The 18,602-nt window shown below is 38.9% G+C and overlaps 1 protein-coding gene across 9 annotated transcripts in view; it reads right to left on the reverse strand.

Moving 5' to 3' along the window:
• Positions 1-430: 430 nt before the first annotated feature.
• The window catches only part of TSC22D1 (TSC22 domain family member 1), a 143,031-nt gene continuing 124,859 nt past the window's right edge, over positions 431-18,602 (reverse strand). For 4 of the 9 annotated variants that reach the window (XM_019039645.4, XM_063697331.1, XM_063697330.1 and 1 more), the window contains 2 exons: positions 2,956-3,007; positions 431-1,795 (listed from right to left, as the gene is read on the reverse strand). In XM_019039645.4, the coding sequence (XP_018895190.3) occupies positions 1,538-1,795; positions 2,956-3,007 (310 nt within the window). In that variant the 3' untranslated portion in view covers positions 431-1,537. Of the gene's footprint in view, positions 1,796-2,955; positions 3,008-3,408; positions 4,144-18,602 lie in introns of those variants that run through there. The other 5 variants (XR_010130562.1, XR_010130563.1, XR_010130561.1 and 2 more) reach the window with 3 other exon arrangements.

Genomic DNA, 18,602 nt, shown 5'->3' on the forward strand with positions numbered 1-18,602 from the left:
TGGAAATCAGCTTCTCCAACTTCCGTCTTTTGATCCTGGATCTGCTTATTCCAATTATACACAGAATAAGGCTCCTTCTTCCTCTCAGTTCAGTAAAAAATTAAGATTTTCATGGACTCCTAGAATTTTAAAGCCAAAGGGGAATGTAAGAGATCATCTCTTTCAAACCCCTACATCCGTCCAGGAGTGAAGCAACCTGTCCAAGTCACACAGTAGTTAGAATTGAGCTGGACTCCTCCACTGTCTCTTCCCTTACCAGCTGAACAACTCAATGTGTCAATTTCCTTTTACTTCATGCAGTCAAATCACGCCCCTACTTTTCCAATCATTCCACTGCCGTTCAGGATTTTACTAGTCAAATTGTTAACTTTACCTGGAAACAGTTGTGGAAATGACTGCCATTACATTAACAGGGTCATATGAAAAACACTTGTTTATCAACATTTATATGCTTTATTGAAAGTTGACAAGTGCAACAGTTAAATACAGTGACACCTTACAATTGTGTAGAGAACATGCACAGAAACATATGCATATAACTACTATACAGGTGATATGCAGAAACCCCTACTGGGAAATCCATTTCATTAGCTAGAACTGAGCATTTTTCAAAGTATTCAACCAGCTCAATTGAAAGACTTCAGTGAACAAGGATTTACTTCAGCGTATTCAGCAGCTAGATTTCAGATTACACAAAGTGAGTAACTGTGCCAAATTCTTAAAATTTCTTTAGGTGTGGTTTTTGTCATGTAGCAGTTTTTATGTAGATCTATATATAAAAGTCCACACCTCCTCAGACAGCCAATGAAACAACTAAATTTCAATCTGTACAACCTAAATAGTAGTTACAGTCCTCTATTGTACAAAATAGTTACACTACATACACAAATATACAATAAGCAAAACAACCTTCATGGTAAGATAGCCTAGGTCCCAGCTACCTGTCACCACTTTGTCACTCTCATAGTTTTGTGTCATCCACTGTTTGAGAAGAAAGAGGCACAGTACTATTGTTTTTTATGGATTTTGGTGACAGTTGTCAAATTTGTACAGTGAACTCTGTTCCCCCTCATTTTAGTCTTTTTACCCTCCTTTCAAGTTCCTCCTGGGGGGAGGAGAGGAGAGAGGCGAGTCCAGTGAGGAGCTCCATCGCTTCACAACCCCATGTAGGACACTAAGCGCAAGCAGGAGAGAGAACCCTTGGAAGTGAGGGGTAGGGAGCCGGAAGGGATGGAAAGGCACACAGCTCCTGAGCATGAATTAAACCATTTCTCAGATATCTGCCAAGCTGCATGAGGTCCCAATATATCCATGCTAATTCTCGGATTAACCTTTAATTCACCCAACTAAGAAATTTCTCCAAGCCATAAGCATATGAGTGTTTAATACTGGAAAAGAGATAATGGCATATGTCAGTCTCACGTCTCTTTCGCAGCGAGCAATGAAATGGGTGACTGTGGAGGCAGATTCTCCCTAGCACATCTTCTCCGTCTGTTCAGTTCACACGCAGCAGCCAGTTCTGCGGGGGCATAGGCAGCTATGCGGTTGGTCCTGAGCCCTGCGATGCTGGCTGGGCGGGGGGCTGTGTGGTGCCCTGTGGCTGGGTGGTGGCAGGGGGGGAGCCAGTCTGCAGCTGGGCCTGAAACTGGGCAAGCTGCTCAGGACTGGCCAGTGTCTTCAGCAGATTGTTCTCCTGCTCCAGCTGGGAATTTTTCTCTATTAGTTCTTTGATTTGCTCTTTGAGGACCTCCACTTCTTCTCTGACCGCATACATCAAATGGCTTTTCACTAGATCCTGGAAAGAAGACAGAAAAGGTTTAACTCATTATTTGGTATTTTCTGGACTCTCTGAGTTTCCAAGACATTATTTTACATGGATCTCCCTAACTATTTACATATTCCGCCTTTAAAGGTGGTTCAATGACACTTGGGGAAATCTGAATACAACCATGACTGTACAATACTTGAGTTTAACGTATAAATGATCAAGCTTTGTAAAAGTCTGTGCTTCTCTGCAGACGTTGGCCAGAAACGCCCAAGTAAGGCTTCCTGAGACTGGGCCAGAGCCGGGCGCTGGGTCCCCGACTGAGACCAGCAGCGGGGATGTCCAAGCCACAGCGCGCCCACCGCGTCCCCGCCCCCAGGCCCCGCCCCGCGCTCGCCCGGAGCCGCCTCCTTCAGCACCGGCTGCAGCCAGTTCCTACCGAACATGTTGCCGCATTTTCTTCCCTCCACCCCGCCCCCCTCTTTTCGTGATTAAGCTGACATCACAGAAACCTGGGCAGACGTCGCAGCCAATGGGAGCCCGAGTTATTTATAGCTCCGAATTAAAGGTTCAGAGTTTGCCTAGCAACAGTGGGCAGAGAATCCCGTGAGAAGAGCCACAGGCGCTGCTCCAATAACAAAGAACGGCCAAGGCGGAAATAAAAAATAGGAGAAATCCAGGCGCAGGCTAAGAAAACAAAACTTTTTCTCTGATTCTTCTTCATTGTGAAGGAGCCCGCGCCACCGGGGACCCGTTTGTGCACCGTCTAGAAGACCCTTATCCAGGATCCCGACTTCTGGGGCCCTCCCCACCTCCCGGCTCCCTAGTAAAATATTAGGATTCCTAGTAAAGCCACATCGCTAAAGGTGTGCTCACGACCAGCCGAAGGAGATAGTTGGCCAGCGCTTCCCTAATAAATCCCCAGCAAAAAGGGTCACCGTGAGAAAATCCCCTCGTGTGAAACCAGTTCGGGGAAGAAGACCATTTAATACCCGCAGGGCCCCCTTTCTCCCTCCACGGCTGCCGTGGTAGGTGGCTCCACGCTGGCCGAATGGAGACAGCGCCGGCATTTCTACGCGCATCAAGAGCAATCACCATCATCTGAACTTAGGGATGCACTGGTTCCACAAAACATCTTATTTTTGTGCTGTGCCCACATTTAGTATAAATGATTTTTCATCAGTACATACCATAGCTTGCTCGATTTTGTTGTCAATAGCTACCACACTTGCACCAGAGGAGCTGAAAAAGAGGGAAAAAGGTCATCGATAAATGGAATTTATCTTAAGCGTCCAAGATAAAAAGGATCTCCCAATTTTGTGATATTGCTAGCATCATATTTTGAATGTTATTTAACACTATGTAATGTATCACCCTCCAGAAAATGCCAGCCCCTCTCTTACTAACGAATATCCAGGCATCTCCCTATTTTAGTAAGCCACAAAGGACTAAATTACATAATGTGGGGAAAGCCTGTTCTCTGGCCAGACTTCCAAAAATAAGGTTTTTTAACATTTCGAAAAACAACATCCATGTCACCATAATCTCTCAGCAATGGACAAAGGAATTCGCCTATCTTTCACCTGTATTATTATAAGTATCCCACGAATAAATTTAAAGAAACTATCTTAGCCGACATTTACCTATTATCAAGTCTCACAGAAGCGTTTTCAGTCCCCAGCAAGGATGACAAGAAAGAAATTGAAAAATGTCTCAGTTGGTAAACTCCTAGATCCATCGCCACTGGTCTACACCATTGGGATTTCATGCAATTGCAGCCAAAAACACCCTCGTGGAAAAAAAGAGGGAACACCAGCAGCCTTGTATAAGCTAGATAAAATCTTCTGGCTTTCCGCAGCCCAGGGAGAAACAGAAAACGGCAGCCCTAATTTAAAGAAACCCAGCTTCTAGGGCGTGATGATCCCAGGAAGATGCGGATCCCAGTGCCGTGCAGAGGAGCTTCCCAGATCCGCAGCCGGGCTCCACTCAGCTCTAGACCACGACTCCCAGTCTTAGTGCAAAATATATGCAGGAAAGAGCTGCGCCGATTGGCCGGCACACCACTGGGACCGCCCCCTTCTCCCTTCCCCTTCTCCCTTCCAGGTCCTCCCGCTTCCCTGCTTCCCCGCCTCTCCCCACCCCCACCTCCGCCCCCATTCTCCAGATCCCGCTCGTGGGGTGGGCTGGCCTGGCGCGGGCCGTGCTCAGAGGGAGTGGGGTGCTGGGTTCGGAGGTTTCCAGGGCGGCCTCAAAACACTGGGCCATTGCTTCGGCAGAAAATGTGAAGGGTCCCTGAAAAATACTATGGGGGCCCCCACACGTGCTTACGTTAAGGGAGTCAGACCCCGGTCCCCGGAGCTGTGTCCCGCGGCTGCTTAACGGCGAAAGCTTCCTATTTGCAACCCGAACCGTCTGAGCTACTGGGCATGCCCAGTCCCACCACTGTTAAGACTTCGAGTGTCTTGATTTCAATTATCTAGTTCTTACCGGCAGCGGTACTGGGAGGATTTTATAGACGGTTTTATTTTTAAATATAATAATCATCCTGCAATCATGCTATTTTTTTAATTTTAGAGGGAAAAAAATCACATTTGCTCTTTGAGAGATACTACCTTTTGTTTTATAGAAACAAAACAAAAAACATTATATATTCTTTGCTAGGCATGAGGGAAAGACTTCAGATAAAATCCAGGATATTCCCAAAAAGCCCCTAGAGCCACAAACCTTAAAATCACATCTCCCTATTAGCATCTTCTCCCCAGTAATTAAATATGCCTTCTATTTAGACCCAGAAAAGTCAATCCACAGGTTGAATTCCACATAGATCTATTTTTAGTTAAGTCCCTAAGGCACGTTTTTGGAAGCTGAGTGACAATTCCTCTAAGACTCAATCCCTCAATCCTATGAGCCTTCTTATATCAGAGGGATTGAAATATTATAAAGTATGTATTCAAAGCATACAAATCCTTGAAGTTAGTCTCTGCCCATTTGCAGTGTCCAGAACCAGAAAAGGGAGGATATAATGGTGGTTAAAAATAGTTAAGCAGCCAATAGATGCTGTAGGCTCACCTCTGTTTCACCCTCTTGGCCACACTGACCAAATAATTCCCTTCTCCAAACCAAAATGAGATGTGGGTATAAAATAGCTTAACCCTTTCAAAATTTCCTATATTAATTTAAAATACTTGCAGGGATGCATCAATTAAGGCTACAATTTAATATACTAGAAATCTAAGCCCTGAAGTTTGCTAAATTATAATACAACATAAACAGTTTCCAAGTCAATACATGCGAGAAAGAAAACTTAACCTCTACAATACTGCCCTCTAATGGCATAATATAAAAACCAAAAAATCTACAAAGTACTTGGGGAGACCTCTCTAATCTGTAGATAAAATTGTGTCATCACAAATAATTCCAACATAAAATCTGACCACAGAACATATATATGTAATACATGCACATGCACAAACACACACAGTCTTCTCTCCCAAATAAGCATCTTTCCTCAAGCAGCATCCTTTTCTAAAATTGCCATCAGATCCATTTAGACAGTTTTTAAGTTGACTCAATGCTGGTAGTGGGGGTAGGTAGATTTGGTTTTCAGAAACTGTCCAAAGTTATTAGGAACCAGACCAGATCGGTGAGCACAGTAAATGAAGACCACAATTCTCTTTTGGGTTAAAAACCAAAGTGTGACTAACTATAAAGTGATGAGATTCCTTTTTTACTGAAAGGTTCATATTCTCCAAATTTTAAGGCTTGGCTTTTGAATAACAATAATTGTTAACATATTTATAATTTATAAAAATTACATATATTAACTCATATGATGCTTTAAAAAAAAAAGATACCCATTTCCAACAAAAGGAGACTAAGTAGAAGCTTAGAAATCGTAATTATTTGGGAAGCTGGCATGTGGTCCCTATGTCTATGAATGCTAACCAGAATATTATTTACTACATGATAGTCTCTATATTTTGAAAGTTAAAGTTATACCTAAAACTATTTGTATGCTAAATTCCATTTACATGTTTTAACTGAATGCCAACTTCATGAAAAAAGGGTATTAAAGCACCATTTAAGCTATGAAAAGAGCTTTAAAAAACAAAACTCTAAGGTCATATAAAAACATTTTTAAATTCCCAGCTGGAGTTTTAAAAAATTACTAAATTAACTGAATTTATTCATGCTGTTCTTCAACATAAACAAAGCTGCTTTTATTTCAATCATTTTAACTGATCATCCATTGTATCAAGCAAGAGAAGCATATATAAGCAACCATAGTCTATTTAACCCATTTTCCTATTGAAGGACATTACAGTTATTGTTAATACTTGGATATTTTAAATAAAATTGCAAGGAACATCCTTCTACATACATCCTTGAACATGTATGTGTGTGTGCACACTTCTGGAGAATTTGTTGAGCCAAAGGATAGGCAACTAAAAAAATGATTAGAAATCTAATTTTTTCATATATTTCACATAAATATGCTAGATTCCTTTAAAACTAGACTTTTGTATGAAAACTGAAAACGACATAATTTGAAAAAGAAGGCAAAGGAAATGGAAAGCTCCATGGAGGGAAAACCCTTGGATCAGAAATGTCCGTGGCACAAATGGCTAGAATTACATTCAAAGGCTCTTCTAATTGCAAGACAAACGATCCATATGTCTGGTGCCTCGTCAGAGCTCACTGAGACTTGCTGACAGGGCAGAGAAAAATACTACAAGGCTTCCAGGAGAGATCTTTAAAGCCATGGACCATATAAGTCTATTTCAGGCACTGAGCAAAGATCAGGAGGTATCACCTCAGTGGGAACTCATACACATTAAACAGCCTGGACAATTGAGATTGAGGTATTTTCTAGTGTTGTCTGCCTAAAAGCCTTTTTACATAGATTCCAATTCAACTGCTACTGCATATTGGTAGCAAGCATGACAGGATACGAAAAGAGGAACAGGCCTGAGTGTTTCTGGTTCCTATAACATGTGCTTTTCTTCCAAACTTAATCTGACTTGGCCAACACCGGTACAGTCGGAGATTCAGCACTGAAATAAAGTAACCTCTTTCTCCCCCTATCCAAACTCCTTGCAAATCTAAAACAACTGCCAGGAAAGAAGCGAAGGCACATTACCCTGTACCTGACCAAATCACTGCTGTCTAAGGACTCCCACGTCACCTCCATTTTTCTAGTTTACTCTCACTAGCCATGGGAATATACTTACCAGGTTTAACAAATGAAACTATAGGACTATCAGTTAAATGTGAATGGCAGAAAAACAACAAATAGTGTTTTAGTGTTGGGTCCCACACACTGTCAAAACAAGAAGAAATGCCAAAGAAATGGCTGTTAAATTCAACCACATTTTACATTTCCTTATCTCCACAGAAAGGCTGGTTGGAAAAAGCTTCCAAAAAGTAGAACAGTGGCCGGGCGCGAGCGCGATGGCTCATGCCTGTAATCCCAGCACTTTGAGAGGGTGAGATGGGCGGATCACTTGAGGTCAGGAGTTCAAGACCAGCCTTGCCAACATGGTAAAACCCCGTCTCCACTTAAAAAAAAAAAAACAAATAAATTAGCTGGGTGTGGTGGCACATGTCTATAATCCCAGCTACTGGGGAGGCTGACAAAGAATTGCTTGAACCCAGGAGGCAGAGGTTGCAGTGAGCTGAGATCGCATCATTGCACTCCAGCCTAGGCAACAGGGCAAGGCTCTGTCTCAAAAAAAAAAAAAAAAAAAAAAAGAATCGGAAAAGAAAAAGGATAAATCTAGGAGGTCCAACATCAAAATAGGATGCATTTCTATTTTGGAGAGAGAACAGAAGGAAGAGAATTATCAAATAATTTAAGAATTGTTCCAGAACTGAGGGACACAAGTCTCCAGTTAAATGAGATGACCAAATGCCCACCACAAGAAATGAAAAGGCCCTCCACCAAAGCACACCACCCTGAAACCTTAATCACTAGGCATAGAGAGAAAATACTAAAAGCTTCCAAATGGAAGAAACAAGTTACAAACACAGGGACTAGCAACAGAACCACTTTGCTGGCAGTCAGAAAAAGATGAAGAAAATGTCTTTAAAATTCTGAGAGAAAAGAGTTTTTTTATCCAGAATTCTTTACTTGGCCAAATCATCATTTGAGTGTAAAGGTAGAATTAAAACATTTTTAGATATTTCAGACACCAAAATGGAGGAGCAAATCAAGAAAAAAGGCAGGCATGGGACATAGGAACCAGGAACTCAGATACTGGAGGAAAGGAAGGGAATCAGCAGGCTGGAGTGCAGGGAGATCTCAGGGGGACTGCTGCTGGACAAGCCCAAGCTGCAGCTGGTCTGTACCTGGTCTGCAATGGTAAGGGAAGATGGAGAACTCCAGGAGGGAGAGCTTCCGTGCTAATGAACACACAGATTATCTAACACATCTAAGCATTTGCAGGGCACAGGGGAGCTACTGATAGGTATATGATAGATCTAATGGAACAATTAGATAAGCTCAAAGGCAGTTTTACTGAAAACAGAGCAAGGAAGAAAACACGGAATGCTCATAAATAAAATATACATGACCCATATTATTTTTTCATTTTTTTGTGGATTTACCTTTTAAAAGTTAACTTTATTGAGAAGGTAACAAGAAGAAAAATTGCATGGCAGGAATGGTTTAAAACTGCTAAATCCTAATCTACTACAACTTGATTACCTAACATCTAAAATGGAAAAAGCAAGAAATAGTGTAAGTATAAATATATTACATAGAAATGTGGAGGTAAAAATGAGAAAAAACAACTAAAACTTAAAAGTGGCTGCGTCTAAGGCACCGACTGGATAAATGAAAAAAGAGAACTACTATTTTTTTCTATTCATTCTATTTGCTTTTTGGGTATGTACATGTATTTTTATTAAAAAATTTAAATAAAATAAATTTTAAACACTTCAAAATAAAAGAAAGGTTTATAGGGATCTGCAGCAGTTCTTCCTGCTTCCAGGCTTCAGCAGAGCCCTTAGCACACCTGCATGTGAGGAAACTACCCGAGGCTGGGGAAAGAACCACCCAAAAGAAGCAGGCAGAACAATTTTCAGAAATCACATAGGGTAGGCACCAGTTGGTATTACCACCCACCAGCCTAAATGAAAAAAAAACTCTGTAAAAAGGGATATCAGATATTCAGAAGTATACTGCCTAAATCTCCTTCTGAATGCTTAGAAGAATTCTAATTCCCTTCAGTCTAGGACTAATTTAAGGGAAAAATGAGTCCTAGACTGAAGAGTGTTTTGGTCCTACATAAAACAGTTTAAAAGGAAGCCCTGAAAGGTCAAACTGTTTCCAAGTAACTTAATTTTCTCTCAAAACAAAGCTCAAGAATATTTAATAAAGTCTCTAGCATCCAATAATTCACAATGTCTGGCATCCAATAAAAAGTACTAGGCATAAGAACAAGCCGGGAAATATCACTCATGAGGAGAAAAATTAATCAAAATGACCCAGACATGACAAAGATGATTTATAGACAGGAACATTAAAAACAGTTATAACTATATTTCATATGTTCAAGAAAGTAGAGGAAAACATTAGCATATTAAGGACAGGTGTGAGAAATGTAAGAAAACCTAAATTAAATTATCAAGGTGAAAAATACAATATTTGAGAAGAAAAGTACACTAGATGAGATTAACAGTAGATTAGATAGGGCAGAAGAAGTATTAGTGATATATGAGCAATAGAAACTATCCAAAATAAAACACAGAAGAAACGTTGAATCAAAAGAACAAATCGGCCAGGTGTGGTGGCTCATGCCTGTAATCCCAGCACTTTGGGAGGCCGAGGCAGGTGGATCTCTTTAGGTCAGGAGTTGGAGACAAGCCTGGCCAATATGGTGAAACCCCATCTCTACTAAAAATATAAAATAGCTGGGCGTTGTGGCACACACCTGTAATCCCAGCTACCTGGGAGGCTGGAGAACTGCATGAACCCAGGAGGCAGAGGTTGGAGTGAGCCGAGATTGCGCCACTGCACTCCAGCCTGGGCCACAGAACCACAGAGCGAGACTCTGTCAAAAAAAAGAAAAAAAAAAAAGAATGAAAAAGAACAAATCAAAAAAAGAACAAAGTGTCAATAAGCTATGGGACAGTTTCAAGCAACCAAATATATCTGTAGTGAAGTCCCTGAAAAAAAAAAAAAAGGAGAGAAAACATTTTAAGAAGTAATGGTAATTTTCCTCACATTTTACTAAAACAATAACCTACAGATCCAAGAAGCTAAACAAACCCCAAACAAGAGAATTGTGAAGAAGTCTACAAGGTGTATCATAATCAAATTGCTTACTATCAGTGATAAAATCTTAGAAGCAGCCGGAAAAAATTGTTATGTACAGAGCAACAGAATGATAGCCGACTTCTGGTTGGAAACAATGCTAGACAGAAGACAGTGCAGCAACATCTTTAACTGAAAGAAAAAAAAAACCTGTCAATCTGTAATTCTATGCCCAGTGAAAACATCTTTCAGAAATTTAAGGTGAAATTAAGACTTTTTCAGACATACAAAAGCTGGAAGGATTCATCACTGTAACTCCTTCAGATAGAAGGAAAATGATACCAGATGAAAAAACTAGATCTATGCAAGAGTGTGAAGAGCACCAGAAATGATAACTAATGGTTAAATACAAAAACTTTTCCCCCTTACTATTTAAATCTAAGATAACTGACTGTTGCCAGGTGCAGTGCCACATACCTGTAGTCCCAGCTTCTCAAGAGGCTGAGGTGGGAGAACCACTTGAGCCTAGCTAGGAGTTTGAGGCCAGCCTGGGCAACATACTGAGGCTCTGTCTATAATAATCATTGACTGTTTAAAGCAAAAATAACAATGTATGGGAATGTACTACAATATGTAGATGTAAAATGTATGACAAAGATAGAACAACGGCTAAGAAGGGAGAAGGGAAATATACTGCTGAGTACACTATGATAAGTTAAAGATGTATGCTATAAACTCTAAATCTAATAAAGCTAACACAGGAGGATAAAATGGAATCATAGGAAAATGTATAATCTAAAAGAAAGTAGAATAAGAGGAAAAGGGGAATAAAGAATAGAATAAAAAATGAATACCAAGATAGCAGATTTAAACCAACTGTATCAATAATCACATTAGGCTGGGCGTGGTGGCTCACGCTTGTAATCCCAGCACTTTGGGAGGCCCAGGTGGGTGGGTCACTTGAGTTCAAGACCAGCCTGGCCAATATGGTAAAAACCCATCTCTACTAAAAATACAAAAATTAGCTGTGCATAGTGGCATACGCCTGTAATCCCAGCTACTTGGGAGGCTGAGGCAGGAGAATCGCTTGAACCCAGGAGGCAGAGGCTGCAGTGACTCAAGATTGCACCACTGTACTCCAGCCTGGGGAACAGAACAAGACTCTGTCTCAAAAAAAAAAAAAAAAAAAAAGAAAAGAAAAAGAAAAGAAAACAATAATGACATTAAATATAAATGGTCTCAATTAAGCACCTCAATTAAAAAGCAGATACTGCCAGTTTGGATGAAAAAGCAAGATACAACTATATACTGCCTATAAGAAATATACTTTAAATATAAAAACACAAATAGGTACAATAAGAATAGGGAAGAAGATATTCCATGTTAACAATAAAAGAAAGCTGAGGTGGCTATATTACTCAAAGTAGACTGCAGTGCAAAGAATATTATAAAGAATAAAGGTCATTATAATGATAAAAGGTCGAGTTTATCATTATGTTCTCTGACTACAATGTAATTAAATTAGAAATCAATAACATGAGATTATCTGAAAAATACTTGGGGAAAAAATACACACATCTAAGTAACCCATGGGTCAAATAAGCAATCAAAAGGAAAATTAGGAAGTATTCTGAATTGAATGAAAATAAAAACAAGGCATATCAAAATTTATTTCAATAAATTTAACAATTTAAACAAAAATGGACAAATTCTTATAAAGACACAACCTACCAAAACTCACATGAGAAGAAACAGATAACTTGAATAGTCCTGTATCTATTTACAAAATTGAATTTATAGTTTAAACTCTTTCTATAAAGAAAACCTCAAGCTCAAATGGTTTCACTGGTAAATTCCACTAAATATTTAAAGAAAGAAATAATATCAATTCTATACAAACTCTTCCAGAGAGAGAGAAAATTTTAAAAAACTACTTTACAACTCATTCTATGAGGCCAGCATTCCCTAAACACTAAAGCCAGATAAAGACATTATAAAAAAGAAAAACTACAGACTAATAGCTCTGATAAACATAGATGCAAAAGTTCTTAACAAAATTTTAGCAAATCAAATCCAACTATATATACAAAGAATAATATATTATGAACAAATGGCATTTATCCTGGGAATGCAAAGTAAACATTCAAAAATCAATGTAATTCACCCTATCAACAGGCTAAAAAGAAAAATATATAAAGATAATCTCATTATATGCAGAAAAAAGCATTTGACAAAATCACCATCCATTCATGATTTTTAAAAAAGGAAAAAAAAAGTTTAAGCAAAATAGGAATTGAAGGGAACTTCCTCAACCTGATAAGGGGTATCTACAAAAAACATTCGGCAGACATCATATGTAACAGTAAAAGAATGAATGCTTTCCCCCTAAGACTGGAAACAAGAGTCTACTCTCAGCATTCCTATTCAACATCATACTGAAGGTAACAGCCAGGCAATAAGGCAAGAAAAAGAATAAAAGTCATCCAGACTAGAAAGAAAGAAAAAAAACTCTATTCACAGATAACATGACTATCTTTGTGGACACTCCCCCAAAAATCTACAAATAAATTATTAGAGCTAACAAGATACAAGTTTCTCGAGGTTATAAGCTAGAAGTTCAATGTACAAATATCAATATATTTCTATATACCAGCAATGAACACAAAGTGAAATTTAAAAACAAAAAATACATGAAATAGGTATAAATCTAAGAAAATATGTAGAAGATCTCTATGCTGAAAACTATAAAACATTGCTGAAAGAAATCAAAGAGCACCTGACAAATGGCGAGATACCCCATGTGTGTGGATTAGAAGATAATACTATTAAGCTATCAATTCCACACTTCCCAGCTACCATATAGATTCAGTGTAATCCCTATCAAAATTCCAAGACATTTGATTGAAAATGACAAAGTGATTCTAAAATTTATATATAAAAGCTAAGAAACTAGAATAATTGAAACAATTTTTGAAAAAGAACAAAGCTGAAGAACTCCCATTACCAGATCTCAAGATTTTCTGTAAAGCTACTTGCATTACCACAGTGTGGTACTAGTAAAATGACAGACATAGAGTAATGGAACAAAACAGAGGGGTCAAAGATACACACACACACACACACACACACAGCAAATCGATTTTCCACAAATACGTAAAGCAATTCAGAAAAGAGTATTCAGCAAATGGTACTGGAACAACTGCAAAAACAAACAAAAAAAATACAACCGATCCATTCTTTACGCCATATGAAATATTAACTTAAAACGGATCATAGGACTAAATGTAAAATCCCAACCTATAAAACTTCTATAAGAAAACATAAATTTTTTGAACCTTGAACCAGTAAAGATTTCTTAGGTAAGACACCAAAAGCACAATCCATGGAAGAAAAAAAATGGATAAAATGGACTTTTACCATAATGAAAAACCTGTTTTTTGAAAGATAATGTTACAAGAATGAAAAAACAAACTACAGACCAGAATTAGGTACCGCAAGTCACATATCTGATAAAGGACTTATATCCAGAATATATAAAGAACTCAAAACTCAATAGCAAGAAAACAAACAACCCATTAAAAGAAAAGGGCAAAAGACATGAACAGTCACTTTATCAAAGATATATGGATGGTAAATAAGCGCCTGGAAAAAATGCTGAACGCCATTGATTGTTAGAGAAATGCAAATTAAAACCATAATGATATACCACTACACACCTATCAGAATAGCTAAAATATAGTTTAAATTTTAAACCTGAAGATACAAAATGCTGAAAAGGCAGAAAAATTGGAACACATATATTGATGGTGGGAATGCAAAATGGTACAACCACTTTGCAGAACAGTTTTGCAGTTATTTATAAAGTTAGACACAGAGTTTCCATAAAAACCAGTAATCCCAATTCAAGTTATTTATCCAAGAAAATTGAAAACATGTTACCACAAAAATTTGGACATGAACGCTTAAGAGTTCCAAACTGGAAACAAACCAAATGTCACTCAACTGGAGAAAAGATAAACAAACCATGGTACATCTAGACAATGCAATAATACTCAGCAATACAAAGAAACAAACTACTGATACACATAACAACCTGAATGAATCTCAAATATATTATGGTAAGAGAAAGAAGCCACACTCAAAGACTGCAAACCATATGATTCCATTTATGAGACACTCTAGAGAAGGTAAAACTATAGAGACAAAAACCAGATCAGAAGTTCCCAGAAACTTGGGGTAGGGGAGGGAGGGGAGATTGTTAAGGGTGATGGAACTACCTCATATCTAAACTGTAGTGGTGGTATGCCCACTGTTTTTCAAAACATGTAGAACTCAAAGATGGGAGCAATAAACACTGGAGACTCCAGAAGTGGGGAGGGAGGGGAGCCAGGGCTGAAAGGCTACCTATGAGGTACCTTGTTCACCACTTGGGCAACGGGATTATTAGAACCCCAAAACTCAGCATCACGTAACATACCCATATTACGAACCTGTGCCTGTATGCCCTGAATCAAAACAAACAACACTTTGCTGTATACTAAAAAGGCAAACTTTACTATATGTAATTTACATCTTAGAAAATGAAAAGATGACTGCCCCTAAGTAGCAGACTGGGAAGAATGAAAATAAAAAAAAGAAGAAGAGGAGAAAGAAGAGGAGGAGGAGGAGGAAGAAGAGGAAGAGGAAGAAGAGGAAGAAGAAGAGGAAGAAGAGGAAGAAGAAGAAAAAGAAACTGATAATATTTTTAAAATTCTATCTAATCTTTATATTTTCATTATCATTTTTTATTGTAGTAAAAAACACATAAAATTTACATTAACCATTTTTAAATGTATAGCTCAGTAGTGTTAAGCATATTGTTACTATTGTGAAAAAGATCTTCAGAACTTTTTCATGTGCAGATCTGAAACTATCCATTAAATAACTTCCCATTTCCCCCTTCTCCTGCCCCTAGTAACTGCCGCTCTAATTTCTATTTCTATGAATTCGGCTACTTTAGATACCTACACTTTTTTTTTTTTTTTTAAATTAGAGACAGTGTCTCGCCATGTTGCCCAGGCTGATCTCGAACTCCTGGGCTCAGGCAGTCCTCCCACCTTAGCCTTCCAAAGTGTTGAGATTATAGGCGTGAGCCACCATGCCCAGCCTACATGTAGTATTTTGATTTAAAACATTTTAAACTAAAAGAAAAAAGGGAACAAAAACTATATTAAAAGATATAACGCAAGGACTTAAATATATTCATTGAGGAGACCTAAAAATGCCTATTTTATAACTAATTGTTCTATCATTATATAAAATGCATTACTAGGCTTGAATTTTTTAACTATACTTTTGCTCTGTTCTTAGAACGGTTGAGTTTGTTGGTGATTAATCATTCCTAAATCTCATATTAACGTTAAAAGATTTGTAAAAATTAAATACTTGCTTTAAGTGTGAGAATTTTAAGTCTTAAAATGCTAATAGATTTAAATATAATCTTTTATTTATATACACCTATATATAACACATGTATTTACCCTCTGTAAATACATTTTTTCTGTATTTTTCTCTCTCTAAACATTTATAATTACTTTTAAATTGTTACAATTCTAGAAACAATTTTTAGTTTTCCCATGGCTGTCTTTACCTTATTTAGCATAACTACTAATTCCAAAAGAATATCTATAATGCTAAGAAGACCCAATGCCTTTTCTTTTTCTTTTTTCAGATGGTAAGGGAGACTTTAAGAGGAACTACTGCAATCAATGGGAGAGAGAGATGGGGCTCAACTCCTCTCAATGCCCTTCAGCAACAGGACTCAAATGGTTAACATTCTTATTTTACTTTTTATCTTCATGAAAATAATAAGGATTTCAAACCCAAATTTCTTCATAAATTACCACTTCTGCTTAATAGTGGTAGATTATGAAAATCTGGAGCCACAGACAAAAAAAGAATCACAGATTTAGAAGCCAAATGATATTCTATATAAAACATCTGAAGAAGTGAAAAGTTGTCCTGATTATGATTTTCTATTTCGAGAACCTCATGCAAGTGAGGTTCTTGCATGAAGTGAAAAATGAATATTATTTCTTTTACTTTCGCACAGCTATGAAAAATAGATGCTTTGAGCACTTTTTAAAAATAACTAGTTACTTTAAGCTAATTTTCCTGTTAAATTCCAGAAGAAAACAACAACGATAAGCAGTCCTAAAAGACCTGGTAGGAACTAGACTAACCAACTAACCATTTTTCTATGCATACAGAGCCACTTAGGGTCATTAGAGGCAGTCTCTTGGTGACTCTAAAACAATCAGATGAAGCTCAATTACACAGTTGTATTTACAACAGTAAAGATAAATTTAAGGATAGTACCTAGCTCCAGAATGTCTAATGTAGTACAGGCCTAGGTAAGCATTAACACATTGGCAAAGTTGACTCTGTGTGCTGGGGACACAGTGTGTTTACATAATAAATACCTCTGCTTCGATCAAGGGACACATTTCTACATTATGGCCTCCATGGGCAGCAGCTCTGTGACATAAACGAGGTCTGAGGGTTTCTTTAACCCTCTGATCTATTCAGAATTATAATGCAAAATGGACCTTGGAGATCATTTAATTTTCTTATTCTCTAGGTTTAGAAATGGAGGCTCAAAGGCATTAGGTGCTTTGTCCAGGGTCTACCTCATCAACAGTTGGATGGAGCACAGAACCAAATGCTGATTCAATATAGTGTGCCCTAGAAGTGCACACCAGAAATTCTAGATCCGTGTGTGTGTGTGTGTGTGTGTGTGTGTGTGTGTAAGATGTTAGAGCTAGAAGAATAAAGGGACCATAAAGTGAAATGCCCTTCTGCTGATCTCAACGGACCCACAGTATTCATTGAAAGCCACCCATTTTACAGATTAAGAAACAAGCTGGGAGGCTGTGTGGAAACCACAGCCAGAGACCCATGCTGCATATGAGTCAGGCAGCCTGGCTGCAGGGTTTCTGGGCCTAGTCTAGAGTGGAGCTTGTGAGCTCTTGGTGAGAACTGGCCCTCCACAGCTTCCTTTCTGAGGCTGGGCAGGCTGACAGGGGCACTCAGATCAATCCCAGTGCCAGTGAGGTCTACAGTTTGAGAAGGTGCTCTCCAGGCACTGGGACAAGGTCCCGACAGAGAAAGGGGCTCACCACAGACACAGAGCCACACTTGCTGACGGACACATGACTTAGTGAATGTGCCTAAAGAAGATTTTCAAACTGTCCTTTCATTAGCCCTGACAGTTCCTTGCAAAGCCCTCAAGAGCTGTGAGAAGACGAGTTAGAGGAAGTCCAAGTGGATCAAAGAAAATGATGCTCACTTGTAAAGAAGGCAGGCAGGCTGCGTCCCCAAGGCTTGTGGCCAGGAATAGGAGAAATGGCTTTAGCAGCAATCACTTTAAGAACTTCTGTGGTGTCCCAATACACCGCAAGGATTTTTACTCTAGGTGGTCATCACCTTGGATCTCCTTCCATATCATCTTAGTGTGATTCTGACATTGCCACATTCTCCTATCCATGATTAAATAAGGGTAAGAAGACAATGTGATGAAAATAATAAAGTGCTGAGTGGGGCCAATGAAGTGGGAAATAAAAATTTACAATGAGGATGAGGGTCACTTTTTAGCATTTAAACCTGCTGCCAACTACTGTAAAAGAAATGGTCAACATAATACATCTTAGCTAGAAAGATATAAACTAGAATTTAAAAACTTTCCCATTTGATTTACTCGCATTTATATAACAGTGAGCACCCATGAAAGGCCAGGAACTTTAGGCTTGGCACCACAGTTATCAAGATGAGTAAGACACAATCCTTGCTTTTAGTGACTTGGGGGCAGTTGCAGGGGGCAAGGGGAGAAAGACGTATGATATTTTGTATAATTTGAGTGTATATAAAAAATAATGGTTAGCAGAAAGCAGCCTGGGAGTGCTTCTGAGGGCAGAAGACTTACCCTCTGGGTGTTGAAAAACAAATAGGAGTTGTCCAGTTAGACTACAAGGTACAAAGAGAATGAGAACACTCCATGAAAAAGGAAGGGCCAGGCAAAAGCCAGGGTCATGAAGCAGCATGCTGAGTTTGGACACCTCTCAGTAGCTGAGTGTGGCTAGGGAATAGGAGGTTGGAGTTTAGCAGTGGGAGGTGAAGAGAAAGGCAGTAGAAGGAAAAAAGGTTAAGACAGGCTGGGGCCTCACAGGCCATGTGATGGGAGACTGGACTTTAGTCTGAGGGCAATGAAGGTCCACATAATAGGGTTTAAAGCAGGCAAATGATGCAATGGGATTTGTGTTTTGGCAAGGTCACTCAGACCACAACGTATAAGACTACAAGAGATGGAACTGGGGGTAAAAGGAAGGAAATAACGAGGGCCAAAACCAAGGAGCAAAGGGGAGACAGAGAGAAAAGTGGGATGGATTCAAAGACATTGGGACATAGAACTGACCGAACTGGCTTGTGTGAGGTAAGGGAGGCAGGATGACCCGCAGGTTTCTGGATTATGTGAACAGGTGAAAGGTGATGCCATTAGCCAGAATAAGGCTGTAGGCTAAGGGGAGTAAACTGGTTCTGGGGTAT

The sequence above is a fragment of the Gorilla gorilla genome, chromosome 14, assembly GCF_029281585.2.
Source record: "Gorilla gorilla gorilla isolate KB3781 chromosome 14, NHGRI_mGorGor1-v2.1_pri, whole genome shotgun sequence".
Classification (NCBI taxonomy): Eukaryota; Metazoa; Chordata; class Mammalia; order Primates; family Hominidae; genus Gorilla; species Gorilla gorilla.